The sequence below is a fragment of the Rhincodon typus genome, chromosome 16, assembly GCF_021869965.1.
Source record: "Rhincodon typus isolate 14 chromosome 16, sRhiTyp1.1, whole genome shotgun sequence".
In the NCBI taxonomy this organism is placed as follows: Eukaryota; Metazoa; Chordata; class Chondrichthyes; order Orectolobiformes; family Rhincodontidae; genus Rhincodon; species Rhincodon typus.
In genome coordinates, this window is record NC_063347.1 from 13,404,041 (window position 1) to 13,421,532 (window position 17,492).

Sequence of the window (17,492 nt, forward strand, 5' to 3'; positions counted from 1 at the left end):
AGGTCTAGGCCGGAAACGTCAGCTTTCCTGCTCCTCTGATGCTGCTTGGCATGCTGTGTTCATCCAGCTCTACACCTTGTTATCTCAGATTCTCCAGCATCTGCAGTTCCTACTAATCTGTCTATGGGGCCTTGTTATGTACAAATTACTATTTCTTATATTACTGCAGAATTTCATTGACTGTAAAGCTCTTACAGATGTGAAAAATGCTAAATAAATGCAAGTTTTATTTTTCATGCATATTACCTGCTTTATTAAAGGCTGTTGAGCACATTTAACAAATGTATTTACATCAAGGTGATGTTCGTAATCACCTGTTTCTACTCCTATCACTTTACAGCTGACACAATGCTCTCTTTCTTCATTACAGGCAGAGTTGAGCCAGAAATGCTGCATACATACAGTAAGATTGACCCATTCGATACACTAATTTTGTGTGTCCGTGTGGCTGTGCTAATCGCAGTAACCCTCACTGTGCCCATCGTGCTCTTTCCGGTAAGCGCAAGAATCTGTATTTGTGCTGGAAATTGTCTTTTTACGTGGCCAGAATTGGGGATTCTTTTTACAGATGGTCCACACTGTAAAATGTATGGATTAGGTATTGAACACACTAATTTTTCTCCCTCACTTATAATTATTTCCTTTTTAACATTCCTTTCATACTCTCCATTTTATTTCCTACTTGGATGTTTCTCTTGCAGTGCTTTTTTCTCTTCTTTTGTTGAGGTTAATAACTCCCTATTTCAGTCTTGATACAAGACAGAATTCGAAAAGCAGGATACATGCACCACAGCAAAGTAACAGCATTTTTCTTAGATGTTGATATCAAAAGCAAATGTAATGTTGGCAGAATTGCTTAATCCTAATTAATGGATTACTGGGATTTTCAACTTTGATGTACGAAAATATTAAAGTAGATTAAAACCAAGAAAATCACTATTTATGATTGTATGAAGGGTAATGATAATCTCAGGTGATCCATATTATTCCTTATTTAAGACTGCTGTTAAACCCTAAATCTTTGATCAAACGTTTGGCTGTTGGCCCTAAAGCCATCTTATGTGACGTGCTGTTGAATTTTGCTTCATAGTGCTCCTGTGAAGTATTTTGGGATATTTTATTATGCTAATGTTGCTATAGAAATACAAGTTGTTGATGTTGGCTTGCAGTTTATTGCAAAGGTATTGTAATTTACTCTGGGGATATATCCCATTGAGGATCAATTTACGTTGGTGAATAGCAAAGTGAAACACTACCATATAAAGGTAGAAATGATTGCCATTGATGTTATCTGTATGTGCACTGGGTCCAAATTACTAATTTGTAACATATTTTGAAAATGACCATCACAAAAATAGTCAGCTCATGAGTAAAAACTCAACAGGTATCACTGGTGTTATTCAGAGGGAAGGAATCCATAAAGACCTCAGCCCAGAACCTTTTACACAAAATTCCAGTTCCACACTCATTGGTTGACATTCCTGATGTCTAGCAAGCCATTCAGTTATATAAACAAACAGTTCAAAAGGAAAGACCACCATTATTTCTCTTTTTCTGTCTGCATATAGAATAGAACATAAGAAATAGGAGCAGGAGTAGTCCATCTGGCCCATCGATCCTGCTCTGCCATTCAATAAGATCATGGTTCATCTTTTCGTGGACTCAGCTCCACTTACGCACCCGCTCACCATAAACCTTAATTTCTTTACTGTTCAAAAATCTATCTATCTTTGCCTTACAAACAGTAGGAAAACTGGAGATAAGCACTAAATGTGGTATTGTCAGAATTGCCTAAATCCTCAGGAGTAAATTTGTTTTAAAGTGAAACGCTTAAAAAAAAAATGTACTGCCAACAATATCTTCAACTGTAGTTCATCACAAGTAAGTACTTAAGGCACAGGTTGGCAAGGCTATGTAAAACAAAGTGAACCAAATGTCAGGTTTTATTTCCAGAAGACTGAAACTCTCAGGTTCTGCACCATCTGTACCGGGACCTGGTTAGACCAGACTTAATTCTGATTGCCATTTTATAAGAAGTACATTGAGGCACAGGAAGAGCATCCAGAGAAGGTTCACAAGGTACTGGAAATTTGTGGATATACATTATCAGGAAGGGATTAACAAGCTGATTTCACTTGAAGAAAGAAGGTCAAGAAAAACTCCTTAGAGGTCTTTAAAATGAAGAAAGATTTTGATAGAGTCAACACAGAGAGAACGTTTCCTGTTGTGAGGAAGAGCATAACTGGAGACTATCAATGTAAAATAGAACCAAAAGATTGAATGGGAAATACAGAAGAGAGTTATTTCCCCAAAGTGTGATGGTAGATTTTGATAAAAAGAGGGGAGGAAGGTTGAGTGGAGGCTAGCCCAGACATGGATTTGTGGGCCAAATGGCCTGTTTCTGTGCATATATCCAACACAAGTGAAGAGGTTACACTAGTTGAAGACAATAAGCATTAACTTGTCAAACCAACCTGAGGGTGTCTTCATCACATTAATGAGTACAATGGTGCTGCTTTTTGGCCTTGCATCAAGAATTTCTCATGTGTCTGCGTGGTTTACAGAGTGGAGAAAATAGCAGGGAGAGAACAATATCCTCATGTTTAAGGGTTCCCAAGATGAAATACTGCAAGCATCAACAATGATGCATAAGATTCCTGCAAAATTCCAAGGAAAACCAAACTCCCACACCAAATGCCAGCTCAAGTTCCATTCTAGCTTACCATAGGAACCCTACAGTTTGGAAGCAGGTCATTTGGCCCATTGAGTCCACATCCAAAGAGCATCCCAACCAGACCCACCCCCTCCACAGTATCCCTATTATTGTTCACCAAGGCTAATCCACCTAGACTGCACATCCCTGGACACTATGGGGCAATTTAGCGTGGCCAAACCACCTAGCCTGCACATCTTTGGAGTGTGGGCGGGAGCCGGAGCACCCAGAGGAAACCCACTCAGACATGGGGAGAACATGCAAACTCCACACAGACAGTCGCCCGAGGCTGGAATCGAACCCGGGTCCCTGGCACCATGAGGCAATTGTCGTTGCTACAGCTCATTGCAGCTAGAGATGCAAGTTGAGTCATAGACTGTAGGATAAACCTTGAGGATTGACTGTGAGGTTGTGGAATGACTGCTGCTCCTTTCGGTTTTTATCAGCGATGCCAGGAAAATTTAGGCTCACTAATTGGGGAATTGGTTTTGTGGGGAAGCTCATTCCACAAGGAAGCCAAGTGGGAAAAAGTTTAAATGGTTTTATGTTCCTTGTTGTCATTCTCCATGTTATATTGGCACACAATCCAGGACAATGTCCATAGAATTTGTTTTGTTGTCACCCATGGAAATATTTATTGTTTAAAGGTTAAGAATGCAAAGTCAGTGTTAGTATAGTTCTGAAGGAGTTCACAATTTAGTCATGCAAATTAATGTCCTTGTAGATGTTGGGACTCCAAAGGGGACTATACTCCAATGTTGCCCTAAACTGCAGTTAATAAATTTGTGACATTTGTGCACTAGGATAAGCACATGCAACAAAACACAGAACACTACTTTAAGAATTTCTCTTATTGCAGTTACCATAATGGCTGAGCCTGTGCTGGTATCTGAATAGCATCAGAGAAGCCATTGTTACCATAGTGATAGATGCAATCACAATAGATAGAAAGTTGAATTGGATTGAGGTTGACTGGCTTGGACTTTCTAATGCTCATGGAGAGCGCAGCAGTCTTCAGTGTTTCCTTATCACAACAGCTGGGGATTAGCAGAAATGGAGGATTATTTCTGGTACTTCTTTTTAAGTCTTTTCTATAATTTTTCTTGTTCACAGGTGCGCCGTGCTATCCAGCAAATGCTGTTCCAGAACAAACCCTTCAGCTGGCTCAGGCACATTGTCATTGCTATCTGCCTTCTTACTTTGATCAATCTACTGGTTATTTTTGCACCTAACATCCTTGATATCTTTGGAGTTATTGGTAAGTGAGAGGTAGCTACTTGGAATACCTGAGCGATGGAGAATTATGATGCTGTGGAAGATGGCCTAATCAAAGACACGCTATAACTTTTCTGACTGGTACAATTCCTTGGCCATAGTAAACACTGCTAAAATAGACTCTTTGTTCTAAAATGCTTATGTATTTCTGCTTTCTTGCTAGTGGAGACTCAATATGTTGCACGGCCATGATAATATCTGTATTGACTCACAATTTGTCTGAGGCCTTTAAGAACAACAGAGGACCTTCCCATCAAATAAAAAACACTTTATTGAACTTTGATTGTGGGTGAAACAATGACAAGGCAGGACAGTAGCACAGTAGGTGTGAAGCCTCAAATGCCTTGCTATAAAATGTGTAGGAGCTCACAGTTTTGCACCTACGATGCCCTGAATGCTGAGTGCTCTATCACAGATGCAATCTGTGAGATGGTTGCCTGAGCATGGAGCATGAGTCAAAGGAGACTTGGCCTGGATGCTGATATTTCAGATTGTCACTGTCCTGGGAGGAGATCGACTGCTTTGTGTACTGGTTTGACCTGATGTCAGATCTTTCTTTCAGGAGAAGTGGTGAAAACTTTGTTGCTGTTGGAGTGCTGTGTCCACTCTTGAGATAACTGTCTCCATATCTCCCTAACCTCAGGGTTAATTATTTGGGTGAGGTTTGCCTTAATGGTAGCACACTGGCCTGAGTCAGCAAGTTGTGGATTAAAATTCCCAGGCTCACTCTTCAGTGCAGTACCGAGGGTTTGCCGTCTTTGAAGTGAGACACCAAATTAAAGCCCAATCTGCTGTTAGGTAGACATCGAAAATCCCATATGATACTAACTTAAAGGTATACAGGACAGTGTTTTGGCCAATATCTACCAGCCAACTGCCTTGTGTTGTTTGTGGGATCTTTCTATATGCACATTGTTTACCTACAAAGTTACTCCATTACCTATCTGCACTTCAAAGTGATTCATTGGTTGTAAAACACTTTGGAATGTCCTGAGGTTGTGAAAGGTGCTACGTAAGTGCGATTTGGACTGCATTGGTTCGCAAAAGCAGTTCTATGCCACTTTCTTAGGTACACATTTAGAGATGGGCAATAAATAGCCAGCAATGTCCACATCCCATGAACAGTAAAAGGTAGTTGTTTTCTCGAGGCATTCTTGAGATCCTTTCCATCCAAATATTGACCTCATCTTTCTTCACCCTAGTACCAACAGCTTGTGGCCAGTTTATGCCTCATCACGAGGGCTCCCACGTTCCTTTAAGGCAGCATGTATTATTGAATTGAATTGAATTAATTTTATTGTCACATGTACTCAAATAAGTACCGTGAAAAGATTACAAGTTGCCACTTAACGGCACCATCTTAGGTACAAGGTAGCTAGGTACAGATTCTTCAGTACAAGTTCTGAAAAAAAGAATTAGAAGAATAGAAAAATAAAAAAGAGTCCAGCATTACAGATCGTAGGAATAAATTAGAAAATAGAGGTATAAAAAGTTCAGAACAACAGTCCTTCAAACCCAGTCCACGCTGGCATCTAGGCTCTATCCTGCGCCAGGCCTTGACTCCAGACTAGTTAAATGACAAAGCGGTGTATACTGGGGGAGGAGGAACAGATGATGCATGACTTCCACTTTAACCAAAACCCTTACGTAAATTCATTTCAACAACTGGGCAAATGTGAGCCCCTCCTATATTACTACAATGAGCTGTGCCTTCCCACCACTGCCTTGTTCTGTAGTTATAAAGAAGAGTCATTCCAATTCTGTAATCTAAACAACAATGCCTTACTCTACTTAACCTAGCCTGAAAAATTCTTAAAGCGTGCTTGATTCTTTTTACGCAGCACTGCAAAAGAGCCACTTGACCTTGGTTGAAACAGCAGAAAAGCTTCACCAAAATATACGTAAAATCAAAATGAAATTGCAGCCCATTTGAAAGACTTACACAGTTAGATCTGAATCCCCAACTCCCATCAGTCCAGTTGGCAGAGAATTGCAAACATGTATAACAAGAGGTTGAACAATCAGGGCTGTACAGTACACCTCCTAACTTTTAGCTGAAGTCTTTTCTTTAAATCAATAATAGAGTTAGGGTTTGGGTTAGGGCCTGGATCTTAGGGGAATGGTTGATGTCTTAAATAGAATTTGATCCTGGCGAGCAGTTAAAAAGCAGGGAACCTGGGGCCAAGACACATACACTAAATAAATATAACAAGTCACATTGCAACAGTACGTAAATTGATCTTCAGAGAGATTGCTTCCCTCAAGGCTATGGCCTCAGATAGACTCGATCTGTTTGCACTAATAATAAATATGCTGACACTTGGATCACTCACAGCCTGTGAATTCAATCTTTTGTTGCCCTGGTCAAGGTCATACAACACACAAGCAGAGGTTCAGAGAATGTCAGGGATGGTGAATGTGTTTGGAAAAGTGCAGTTTTACTCTGATAGTACAAAAAACAAAGAGCAATACAGCACAGGAACAGGCCCTTTGACCCTCCAAGCCTGTGTCAACACCGTTTTGCAGAGTGCAGAGTAAAACAGTCCCACCGTCGACCAACCTAGAGTCATAGAGTTGTACAGCACGGAAACAGACCGTTTGGTGCAACTCGTCCATGCTGACCAGATATCCGAAATTAATCTAGTCCGATTTGCCAGCATTTGGACCATATCCCTCTAAACCCTTCCTATTCATCTACCCATCCAGTTGCCTTTTAAATGTTGTAATTGTACCAGCCTCCATCACTTCCTCTGGCAGCTCGTTCCATACACGCATCACCCTCTGCATGAAAAAATTACCCCTTAGGTTCCTTTTATATCTTTCCCCTCTCACCTTAAGCCTATACCCTCTGGTTTTGGACTCACTAGGAAAAAGACTTTGGCTATTCACCCCATCCATGGCCCTCATGATTTTATAAATCTTTATAAGGTCACCCCTCAGCCTCTGATGCTCCAGGGAAAATAACCTCAGCCTATTCAGCCTCTCCCTATAGCTTAAACCCTCAAGAAATCCTCATCTGCTTCAGACCAAAATGTGAGGGTCTGCCAAACATTAAAGTGTTTCCCTTCTGTATGTGAATTGAAAGTATATTCTACAATTTGTGGTATTAGTAGCTACTTCAAGGAATGGCATGCAATCCAGTTATGACAATTATAGTTCTTATTGTAGGGAAGACCCACACCAGTTTGAGCAAGTATTGTTATAAAAAGGTGCTACACTATAAGCGAAAGTAAAATACTGCGGATGCTGGAAATCTGAAACAAACACAGAGAGTGCTGGAGAAACTCTGGCACCATTTTTGGAGAGAGAAATAGAGTTGACATTCTGCCAACTGGACTGATGGGAGTTGGGGTTTCAGATCAGACTGTGTAAGTCTTTCAACCGGGCTGCAATATTCATTTTGATTTTACATACATTTTGGTGAATCTTCTTTGCTATTTCAACCAAGGTCAAGTGGCTCTTTTTCAGTGCTGCACAAGAAGAATCAAGCACGCTTTACAGAATCTTTCTGGCTGGGTTAAGTAGACTGAGGCATCGTTGTTTAGATTAGAGATTCCAAATTGTTTTGACTTGGTCTGTTGCTATGATCCCATCCACTGCTGCTCCAGGTTAGCTCGGAGGTGGGAGTCAATTATTTATCAGGAATGTAGACAGTGAGGATAGCTGGGGATCGGTACTAGGACTATTGCCTTTGCCTGATCGATTTAGTGACTTGGATTGTAGAATTTCAGAATTTGCAGGTGGAGATATTGTGAATTGTGAGGATGATATTAGGACTTTAAAAAGATATGGCTACGTTATTGAAATAGGCAACATGAAATTCCAATCTGGATTGATCTGAAGGGGCCGATATTGTTGGGGTAATATCTCCATCCTGCCGGTTCTCCCTCCTAACATGGATGTACTTTGTTGCCCAGGTAACTACCATTCTAATGGAAATGACACTCCCCATGTCAACTTCCTCAGGGCAAATATGAAGTGATTGAATGCCGTTAGGAAAGTGCCTGCAGTGCAATGGGTCTATTCTCTGCCAGTTTCCGTGCCCTTTGGCCAATATAGTGCCACTGACACCAGGGAGTGGCAAATCACAGCCCCGAGGCCTATCCCTCTTCTCATCTCCTGATGTTACATTTAATGAGAGGAAAAACTATCCTTAACGTCCAAAACCCTCTTCCTTGTTGCTCCATCACCATCTGTTACGATAGGCAGAAGCGATAGAAGACAGCCTAATACAGAGGTGTTCACTTTTCATGGGATGTGAGATCAACTGGATTGCTATTCAAAAGAGCCAGTGCATGTACAGTGGGCCAAATGGCCTGCTTCGGTGCTGGACTATTTAATAGTTCTGTGACTAGGCCCCAAAATTGGAGAATATGGCCACTTATGAAGATACAAATGAGGAACAAGCGAAGGCCACTCAGCCCTTTGAGCCTGCTGTGCTGTTCAATAAGATCATGATTTTAACCTCGACTCTACATTCCTGCATATCCCCACTAATCTTTGATTGTCTGGGTAATCAACAATCTATCTCCCTCTTCTTCAAAAGATTTGAAGATTCTACATCGACTGCTTCTTGACAAGGGAAATCTCAACACACTGAGAGAAAGGAATGTTTCCTCATCTCTGTGTTAAATGGACCTCCCCTTTCAACTGAGGTGTTATGCATATATTAAAAAAAATCAGAGCATGCACTCCTGTTGAAGATGCACTTACTTAACATGATATTTTCAGCATCATATCTAGTTGACGACACCATTGCTGTTTTTAAGCTTAATCCCTAACTGACTGTGAGCAGTACAACACAGGGGTTCGACAGTACTGTATATATGGTGTTATATATATTCCTTTCACGACCACATCTGCTCTTAATGAATTTCACATTTGTAACAGAGCTAGGAAGTGATTCACTGAGAAGGTACATGAATCAGGGGCTCCATCTGGATTATATTAGCGTCCGATTGTCTAAATTGAGAAAGAAAAATCAGGTTGGGTATTGTACTGGCTGAGCAGTATGACGTAAAGGAGAACTTCTGTTCTGGAAGATTTTTGGAAAAGCTTGATCAGCACAAGTTCTTCATAAGAAAGATGCAGATTCCCCACCACTTCCACCCTCCAAAGACATTACCTCAGCTTTTCCACAAATTAGTCTGCTGTTATAAAATAATATTTTGACTCGACTGAGTTGTGAAGATGTCATCAATGGACTGAATGGTACCGGGCTTGGCAATAGAGTCTGGTTGAGCTCAATTAACATTCGTTAGTAATACTGTCATTAATCCACAAGATGGGTGTTCTTGGCCTTTCTGCCTGTTTTCAGAGTGCAGCTCTCACTGAGTCTGTGTTGTCAGCCAGTCTCTGTCTGATCACTCATTGAACAAGCCTAACACTCACCAGCTTTTGAGTTAAATAAAAGCCTCAAAGGGGAGATTATGAAAAAGTAAAATCAAAAGATGCTGCACCTTCCAAAATTTTTAAATAAAAGAGAAAATGTTAGCAGCGATAATGTCTGAAAAAAATGGATGCTTTAAAGTTCTCAGTTGGGATCCTCCATCAGATCAGAAATATACCTGAAATATTAACTCATTCCTGTCCCTCAGAGGCTGTTCAAGCTGTACTCCCTGCAAAAACTGTGTCTTTTTAGTTTTGTGCTTTTTAAAATTGTGGACTGAAATAAGAAAGAAAACTTCTAAAAAACAAGGATTGCTGCATGTTATGAAAAGCAAGTAACCTGACATTCATGGCAAGCATTATTTAAATAGCTGCTTGAACATGTAGTAATTGAAGTGTCTTGTAGATAAACTAGAGCCAAGTGATGTTTAAAGATGGAGCTTTGATTGGCAACAAGAAGTTGCTTGGTCCATGGAGTAATGACTAGTTATCAATGACAAAGGCTTTTTGCCTGTCAACAACCGTATAATTTTGTTTTGGGTAACTGAACAGTGTGGAGCTGGGCACAAGATATAAAGAGAAAGGATCAGATGCTCATCGACTCAAGAGCTTTTTCTGTATTCTCTCCAATGAAATCCAACTTTAAACCTGAAGACAACTGGTTTATCTTTTTTGACTCTTAATTAATGTCAGAGACCTTTTATAAGTGAACTAGCTACCCTCTGCCTCTTTCAAACCAGTGGAAGCTTTTGGAAAAGGCAGCTGAGAAGAAGCTTGATCAGCAAGAGCCAACTCATTAGATCTTCTGAGCAAAGATGACTGACTGCTTTTCCCATTTTCCCTCTGTCCATGTTTTTTTTTCCCCTGTCTATGTATGTACAATTGGTGAGCCTATAAGGGGATTAGAATTTTAATTAGTAGTTTCTATGCTGACAGTTTAGAACTGTTTACCTGTAGCTAGAGTCTAACTGCTTGTAATAAATAGTAATTCTTGTTAAATACAGAAACCTCACCCATGCTTTCGATCAACCTTGATTTGAAAATCAGGAAAATTGGGGATTTTACATACTTTCTAAAATGTATATTTTTGTGATGACTCCAGGATAGCCGGTTTGATTTCCAATCTGCTTCCCTAGTGACTTGTGACCCTTCTACTACAATACCTCATGACCGGTTGCAACCACATTTGCAGTTTGTAAGGCCAAAATCTAATGGAATGCTGGCCTTTATATCTAGTGGACTGGAGTACAAGGATGCAGAAATTAGACTGCAGTTATACAAAACCCTGGTTAGACCACACTTGGACTACAATGAACAGATCCTTAAGAAGGACATATTGGCCTTGGAATGAGTACAACACGAGTTTAAGAGGCCTGTTTTCTTGAGAATTTAGAAGGTTAGGGCAAACTGATTAAGACTTCAAGATATTAACAGGAAAAGACAGGGTAGTTAAAAGTAAAACATGCTGGAGAACTGAAACAAAAATAGGAATCACAGGAGAAACTCAGCAGGTCTGACAGCATCTGTGGGGAGAAAGCAAAGTGCATGCTTCGAGTCCAGTGACTCTTCATCAGAACTGCTTCTTTGACATTAACTCTGCTTTTTCTCCACAGTTGCTGCCAGACCTGCTGAGTTTCTCCGGCAATTTCTGGTTTTGTAGTTAAAGATAAAATATTTCCACTGGTTGGGAATTCTAGAACTAGGCAGCATAGTCTGAGAATTAGGGCTAGACCATTCAGGTGAGATGTTGCCACAAGGGGTGGTAAATGTTTGGAACGCTCTTCTACAAATGGCAGAGGATGCAGGATCAGTTGTTGTGTTAAATCTGCGACAGACAATTTTTGGTGGAACAAAGGTATTAAGGGATACGGCCCAAAGGTATGTATATGGAGTTAGGCCACTGATCAACCATGATCTGATTGAATTGTGGAACAGGCTCAAGTGGTTGTATGGCTTACTCCTATTCCTATGATCCTAAAAGCTCTGACTTTCCCTCTCTGCCTTGTTTCTTCCATTAAGATACTTCTTAAAACCTATCTTTGTGACTAAACTTCTGGTCATCTGACCCAATGTTTCCATGTGTGACTTAGTAACAATTTTATTTCACAATATCCCTATGAAGGAGGTCTAGGAATGCACTGGGTGATGTTCCATTGTCAGGGCTAGAAGTTTCAGGTTTGAATCCCACTGCAGAACTTATTGACAATGGAAGGCACACTTGTCATGTGTCCAAACAGGTTGATTGTCAGCCTGTAAATCCTTCCAATAAGCCTACTGGCAAGGGTTAAGGCAGGGAGGAGAGTTCCCTGATCAGCATCCTGCTGAAGACATTGCCGTACTTTACCAAGGGCATGGACCAATCTAAAAGAAGTCTAGGCCCAACACTTGGAAATGCAGACAGCAGATAAGAGAGGCAGGCTGAACAGTCCTGAGAAGCATCTAAGTGTGTCTTATTATGTTAGTGACACTCAACAAATAGGAGTTGCTGTTGTTTAACTGTTCAGTCACTCTAAACCAAACCTTGACATTTCTAGGTTATTGGTTGCTGGTAGTTTTCTTATAGTTATCACCTCTTATCTTACACATATTCAGAGCAACTGTGCAGTACCTAATACTCTTACAGAGCTATAGCATAACATAACAAAGTGTTTTGGATTCATTGTAAAATATACTTGCACTCTGAGTTTGGAATCACAGTCCAATCAAACCAAGCCGCAAAGAAGAGTTTCAATTATTCGAGAGAATTGTCTCTGTCCATTTCACTTTCAAGTTAATTGATTTACACAATTGCACAACATCAGCATAACTCAATGATGAAGCACCCTTCCATTCTGAATCAGTAGGTTGTGTTTTCAAACCCCGCTCCAACGACTTGAGTGCACAGTAGAAACAAGCACGTCCGTACAGAAACAAGGGAATGCTGCAGTGTCAAAGGTACAGTCTGTAAAATGAGTTATTAAATCAAGGCCTCATCTGCCCTCTTGGGACTATCAAAGATTTTGTGACATAATTTGAATAAGACCAGGGTGTATTCCTGAAGACCTGGCCAACAATGATCCCTCAATCTGAAAAGATTTACTAGGGTGCTACCTGGATTGGAAGGTTTGAGTTATAAGGATAGGCAGGGATGTTTTTCCCTGGAGCATAGGAGACTGAGGGGTGACCTTATAGAGGTCTATAGAATCATGAGAGGCGAAGATAAGGTAGATAGGCAACAGCTTTTCCCCAGGGTAGTGGAGTCTAAAACTAGAGGGCATAGGTTTTAAGGTGAGAGGAGAAAGATACAAAAGGGTCCAGGGAGGCAATTTTTTCACACAGAGGACAGTGAGTGCAGGCTGCCAGAGATAATGGTGGAAGCGTGTACAATTTTGCCATTTAGGATACATTTAGTCAGATGCGTGGATGGATATGGACCAAACACAGGCAAATGGGACTAGTTTAAATTGTGAAAACTGGGCAGCATGGGCAATTTGGGCCTAAGGGCCTGTTTCCATGCTGTAGATATCTATGACTCTATAATCCAAAGGAGATGATCTGGTGTTTTTGTTCGGTGCTGCTGGTAGCATTGTGCTATATGTAACTTTACTACTGCATGTTTTATATCGACAATGGGATCTGTGATGGTATGAGTGAAATGTAAAACTGGTCATGGTAAATCAAAACAGTTCATTTTACATCAACTATTGAAGTCAATGCAAATGAAAATGGGAAGAGATGTAAAACAAGCTTCAAATCCACTCCTACATTCAAAAAAATATTTCATTTTCTCTAAGGCAGTGTGGATGTTTTGTTGTTGTGAAATGCATGGTATAAACACAAGTTCTTTCCTGAGTCATCAGACTGCACACTGCAACAGAGGTAGAATATGGTTTCTTTGTACAGAGAGCGCAGTGAGCGAAGACTTGTGTTCAGTTATTCATTCCCAAATAAAAGAAACAAACTTAGTGGGTCAAAATGAACTCTGTGTAAGTCATTGTTTCAATGGAACATCACAAAGAGCCCTTTATGTTACAATTAATTGTTCATGTCCCTGCCATCTCAATTATCTCATGATCCCACCATCCAGTGTGACCTCCAGATGCTTTCTAATTGTTGGATTATAATATTGAGGAGGAGTTTGGGAGAAAACAAATCAAACTTTTCTCAGGAGAATGAATTGAGCAGGATTTTCCATTTGCATTGAACAGAAAATCGTTGATTCCCACAATTTCCCAAAATCAAACACCTCTTCTGTCACTTTTCAATGTGGCTTTGAATTATAATATACAAATCTGTAGAGGAGGCAAGGCTTTATCTCCCAGTCATGTGAACCAAGGAAAGAAACGTGACCCTTGCTCTCCCTTTACCTTGTTTGCCAACCGTGTTTTCTGTCTAAAGAAGTCAGTGACCTGGTTCAAATAAGATAACTCCATTGGGGTCTGTGTGAAATAGGCAGAAAGACATCAACGATAAATGCAGCCTTTATTACAAATCGTAAAAACAAGATGCTTTCAAGTAGTTTGTTTTTTAAAAAGGCATACTGCTAGAAATGTCCTCATAGATGTCCTTATTCAAGCTTTAGGATTACAGAATGCCAATTAAGGAAATAAACAGATGTCGGAGTTTCTGGACCTATATTAAAACAACATTCCACCTCAATTTAGTATAAGGAATAAGGATCAACTTATGAAATGCAAACCTTCTTGAAGTAATTGATTTTATGCTATGGTGGCCACATCAGACAGTATTGTTAATCAATCATTCGAGAAGCACTAAACTAAATGCATTTTGAAATAATCTGTAATTTATGGATGATTTTTCCTGCAAACCACTAGTTACATTCAGGGGAAAGGAACTCATCACCTAGTGCTTGCTCCCAATCCTGCAAAGTACCTCATCATTGAAATTTGTATTAACAGTGGCTGTAACTCAGGAATTGCTGTTTGAACTTCGGAATTTGTAAAGGAAAAGTTGCAAGAAATATGAGCAGGCATCATATTTTTATATCTGTTATAGTTAGTTTTCATATGGCTGAGTGTTACATTGTTGCGGTTGCTCTTCTCAAATAGGAACAGTACTAGGTGCTGCCTAACATATGACGTTCATTTAGCAAGATCAATAGTTACTGGTAGCCAATGTTTTTTCAACTGCATTGTGTAATAGCATGTTATTGTTTAGCTTGTGCGAATGTATGTTGTAATATGATGGTCTTATCCCTTATTGTTGCCTTGGTTTGTATTTATGTTGTCGGGTGTAGATTAACCTGTAGGTGGTTTTAACTTGCGTACTGTGTGTTTTTGGCTTGTATGTACTGCATAGCAAAGTGTTGTGTCGTGTGATAATGTATCGTATCTGTGCAAAATTGTCTTCTGTGGTGATAGGTAGTCTTGTTTGCGAATGAATAATTTTCTGTGACAGTATTTCAATGGATACTACTGAAAAAGACACATTCTGTCAAATCTTGTACTAATCAGGATACTTACAAGAATAGCAATACAAAGAGGAATAACATTTTATACTGAAAAGGTCACTGGATCCAAAACATTAACTCTGATTTCTCTCCGAAGATACTGCCAGACCTGCTGAGCTTTTCCAGCAATTTCTGTTTGTGTAACATTTTATTACTTTGAGAAGACAGAGCTTTTACAGTATAAATTGTTCTGCCTTTTAGCATTGGTATTCATGCAAAAGTTCTAATGAGCGCAAGATGAAAAGCTTTGTAAAATGTGTCTTTTAAAGCAATACTCAAATATTGTACCACCATTTCAATAATTTAGACATTGTTGTCTTAATGAGGAGCATGGACAGGATGAATAGAAGGTAGCTATTCCCCTGAATTGGTGAGTCAATCACAAGGGAGGATTTGCAGATGAAAGATTGGTGGTTTGAGAGGAGTTGAGGAAAAGCTTTTTCACCCAGAGGCTGGTGGGTGTCTGGAATGCACTATCTTGGTGGTTATTAGAGGTGGGTAACCTCATAATCTTTAAAAAGAACTTGGATGAGCAATTGAAATGTCATACCATTCAAGGCTATGGACCAAGTGCTGGAAAGTAGGAGGTGTAGATTTAATGTAGTTTTCATGGTGCAGATTCAGTGGGTCAAAGGGCCTCTTCTGTACTGTAGGATTCTATAGTTTGATGATTAATTGTTGTCCATCATGTAATTTTGCATTGTTTTTATTGGTTGAAACAAAATATGAGCAAAAGCGACTAGGTCAGATTGGGATGTCTGGTCGGTGTGGACAATTTGGACCAAACAGTCTGTTTCCATGCTGTATGACTCTGACTCGATCTCGTGATTACACGTGGATGTATGTTTTAGTGTCACTTTGTTTGTATGCGATGTTGTACCCATTGCCTTGGACACACAGTAATTAATGAAGTATTTGCGTCTATTTTTTGTGGGAGATGTGGAGGTCATTCTTGTAAGATGTGAGAGAGAGAACACGTGTGACTCTAGCATCCATCCTCACTTCATCTCTGAGTGATTTCTGTGGTTTGGCTACTATTTGGATGGCTTTGCGATATTGGCAATTAGAATTGTGAGTACTTCAGTTAAATCTATTTCTTATTCAAAATGGAATTCCATTGGAACAAATTAGTTTCCACACAGATCACAAAGCAACAATGTTAACTACTAATCCAGCTATAACTTTTCACATTGAACGTTGCCAGTTCTAGTTTCAAGCTTAATTTCAGTGTCTGTAGAGTTATACTTTTTCGTCACAGGTTCTGTTCTGTCAACCATTCCAGTTCCTTTTGAAGCAGTTCAGTTGAATGATGCTTTGGGAAGTTACATCACTTTACATCTTGCCTTTTGTGGTCATTTTTTGTCAGTAGAGGTTAGCTGTGCGCACAGTCCAAAATCTATCTTTCTTCATAGTTAAACTCTTGCATCTAGTGAATGCCTCTCCTGTTATGGCGATCAAAGATGTTGCCTCAGAACAGACAATCTTTGGGGGTCACCTCAGTATCACCCGGTAAGATGTCACATCTCAACAAAGCAAAGAAATGAGGATTGGTAATAATCCTTGATAGCCGTTATTAGAAAGTGTGCAAATATGAAGGAATGAGGCAGCACCGTTGGCTGCTCAGTATTCTGCAGGCAAACAGCAAATAAGAACTCAATCTTGTTCAAGATTACTAATTATGTTCCTGCTAATACTACAAAGTAAACTAAGAAAGTTGTCGAATAATTTCTCCGTACTATTTTCAGTCAGTATTTTTGTGTCTCACTCAGATCTGTGTTTACAGCTAGAAAATAAATTATCATGTGACATTAAAAAATGACTCAAATTAACCATAAAATTGATAAGTGATGTCGGAAACACCTGTCCTTCTGACTAAAACTTGCAGCCTGAGTCAGAAATGCGAATTGGTCCTAACAATCTCTCTGAGCAAATGATGTATATGGAATAAAGAGAGATGAATGATTGCTCTATTTACTGAGATGTCCCAAGTGTGACCCCTGTCAAACTGCACTGGTAGTTTGTGGCACTTGGGAGAGTGAGAGGTGTCCCTACAGGGGGAGAATTTATACACGGCATTGAGCTAATAGAAAGTGTGCCGAGCTTGAATTTGGACACTCTTAATTAATGGTGATTCCTTTCTATGCATGCCAGAATCCTTGTTGGCCCAGCAATCCTGTTTTTATAATGTCTACAAGAACCTATCATTGATGACAAGAAGTAGGAAATAACTGGACTGTTCCTGCTCCTGCTCCTGTAAAGAAATACAGTGAGAGGGAGAAAGTTAAGACATGGGAGATGTTGGGAGATTGGGACCCAACATCAGGATGATCTTTGGTCCTGACCATCCAGGATATGAATATGGCATACATGTTCCAATTCTTATTGAAACATTGGTTAATGGATAGATGGTGCCCTCCCATCCAGTTAGGGATGGGGGTGAGTTCTGGAAACTGGAAGACCATTAGGGGACAGGTACTAATAGAACTACAGGATGCTGATGCTCATAAGAGAGAGAGAGGGGCACCTCAGAACTGAGACATTTTCTCTGCACTTCAAAATCTTGCAACATAAAAATGGGCACAGCTACAATGAGATAGTAAGAACTGCCAATGCTAGAGTCTGAGATAACACAGTGTGGAGCTGGAGGAACACAGCAGGTCAGGCAGC

At 40.0% G+C, this 17,492-nt stretch overlaps 1 protein-coding gene across 1 annotated transcript in view; it reads left to right on the plus strand.

Annotated features, from left to right (window-relative positions):
- Positions 1-17,492, plus strand: part of slc38a3b (solute carrier family 38 member 3b) — a 132,753-nt gene that overhangs the window by 104,273 nt on the left and 10,988 nt on the right. Inside the window, exons 13-14 of the mRNA XM_020528267.2 lie at positions 371-495; positions 3,827-3,971. Coding sequence (XP_020383856.1) covers positions 371-495; positions 3,827-3,971 — 270 coding nt within the window. The remainder of the gene's footprint in view (positions 1-370; positions 496-3,826; positions 3,972-17,492) is intronic.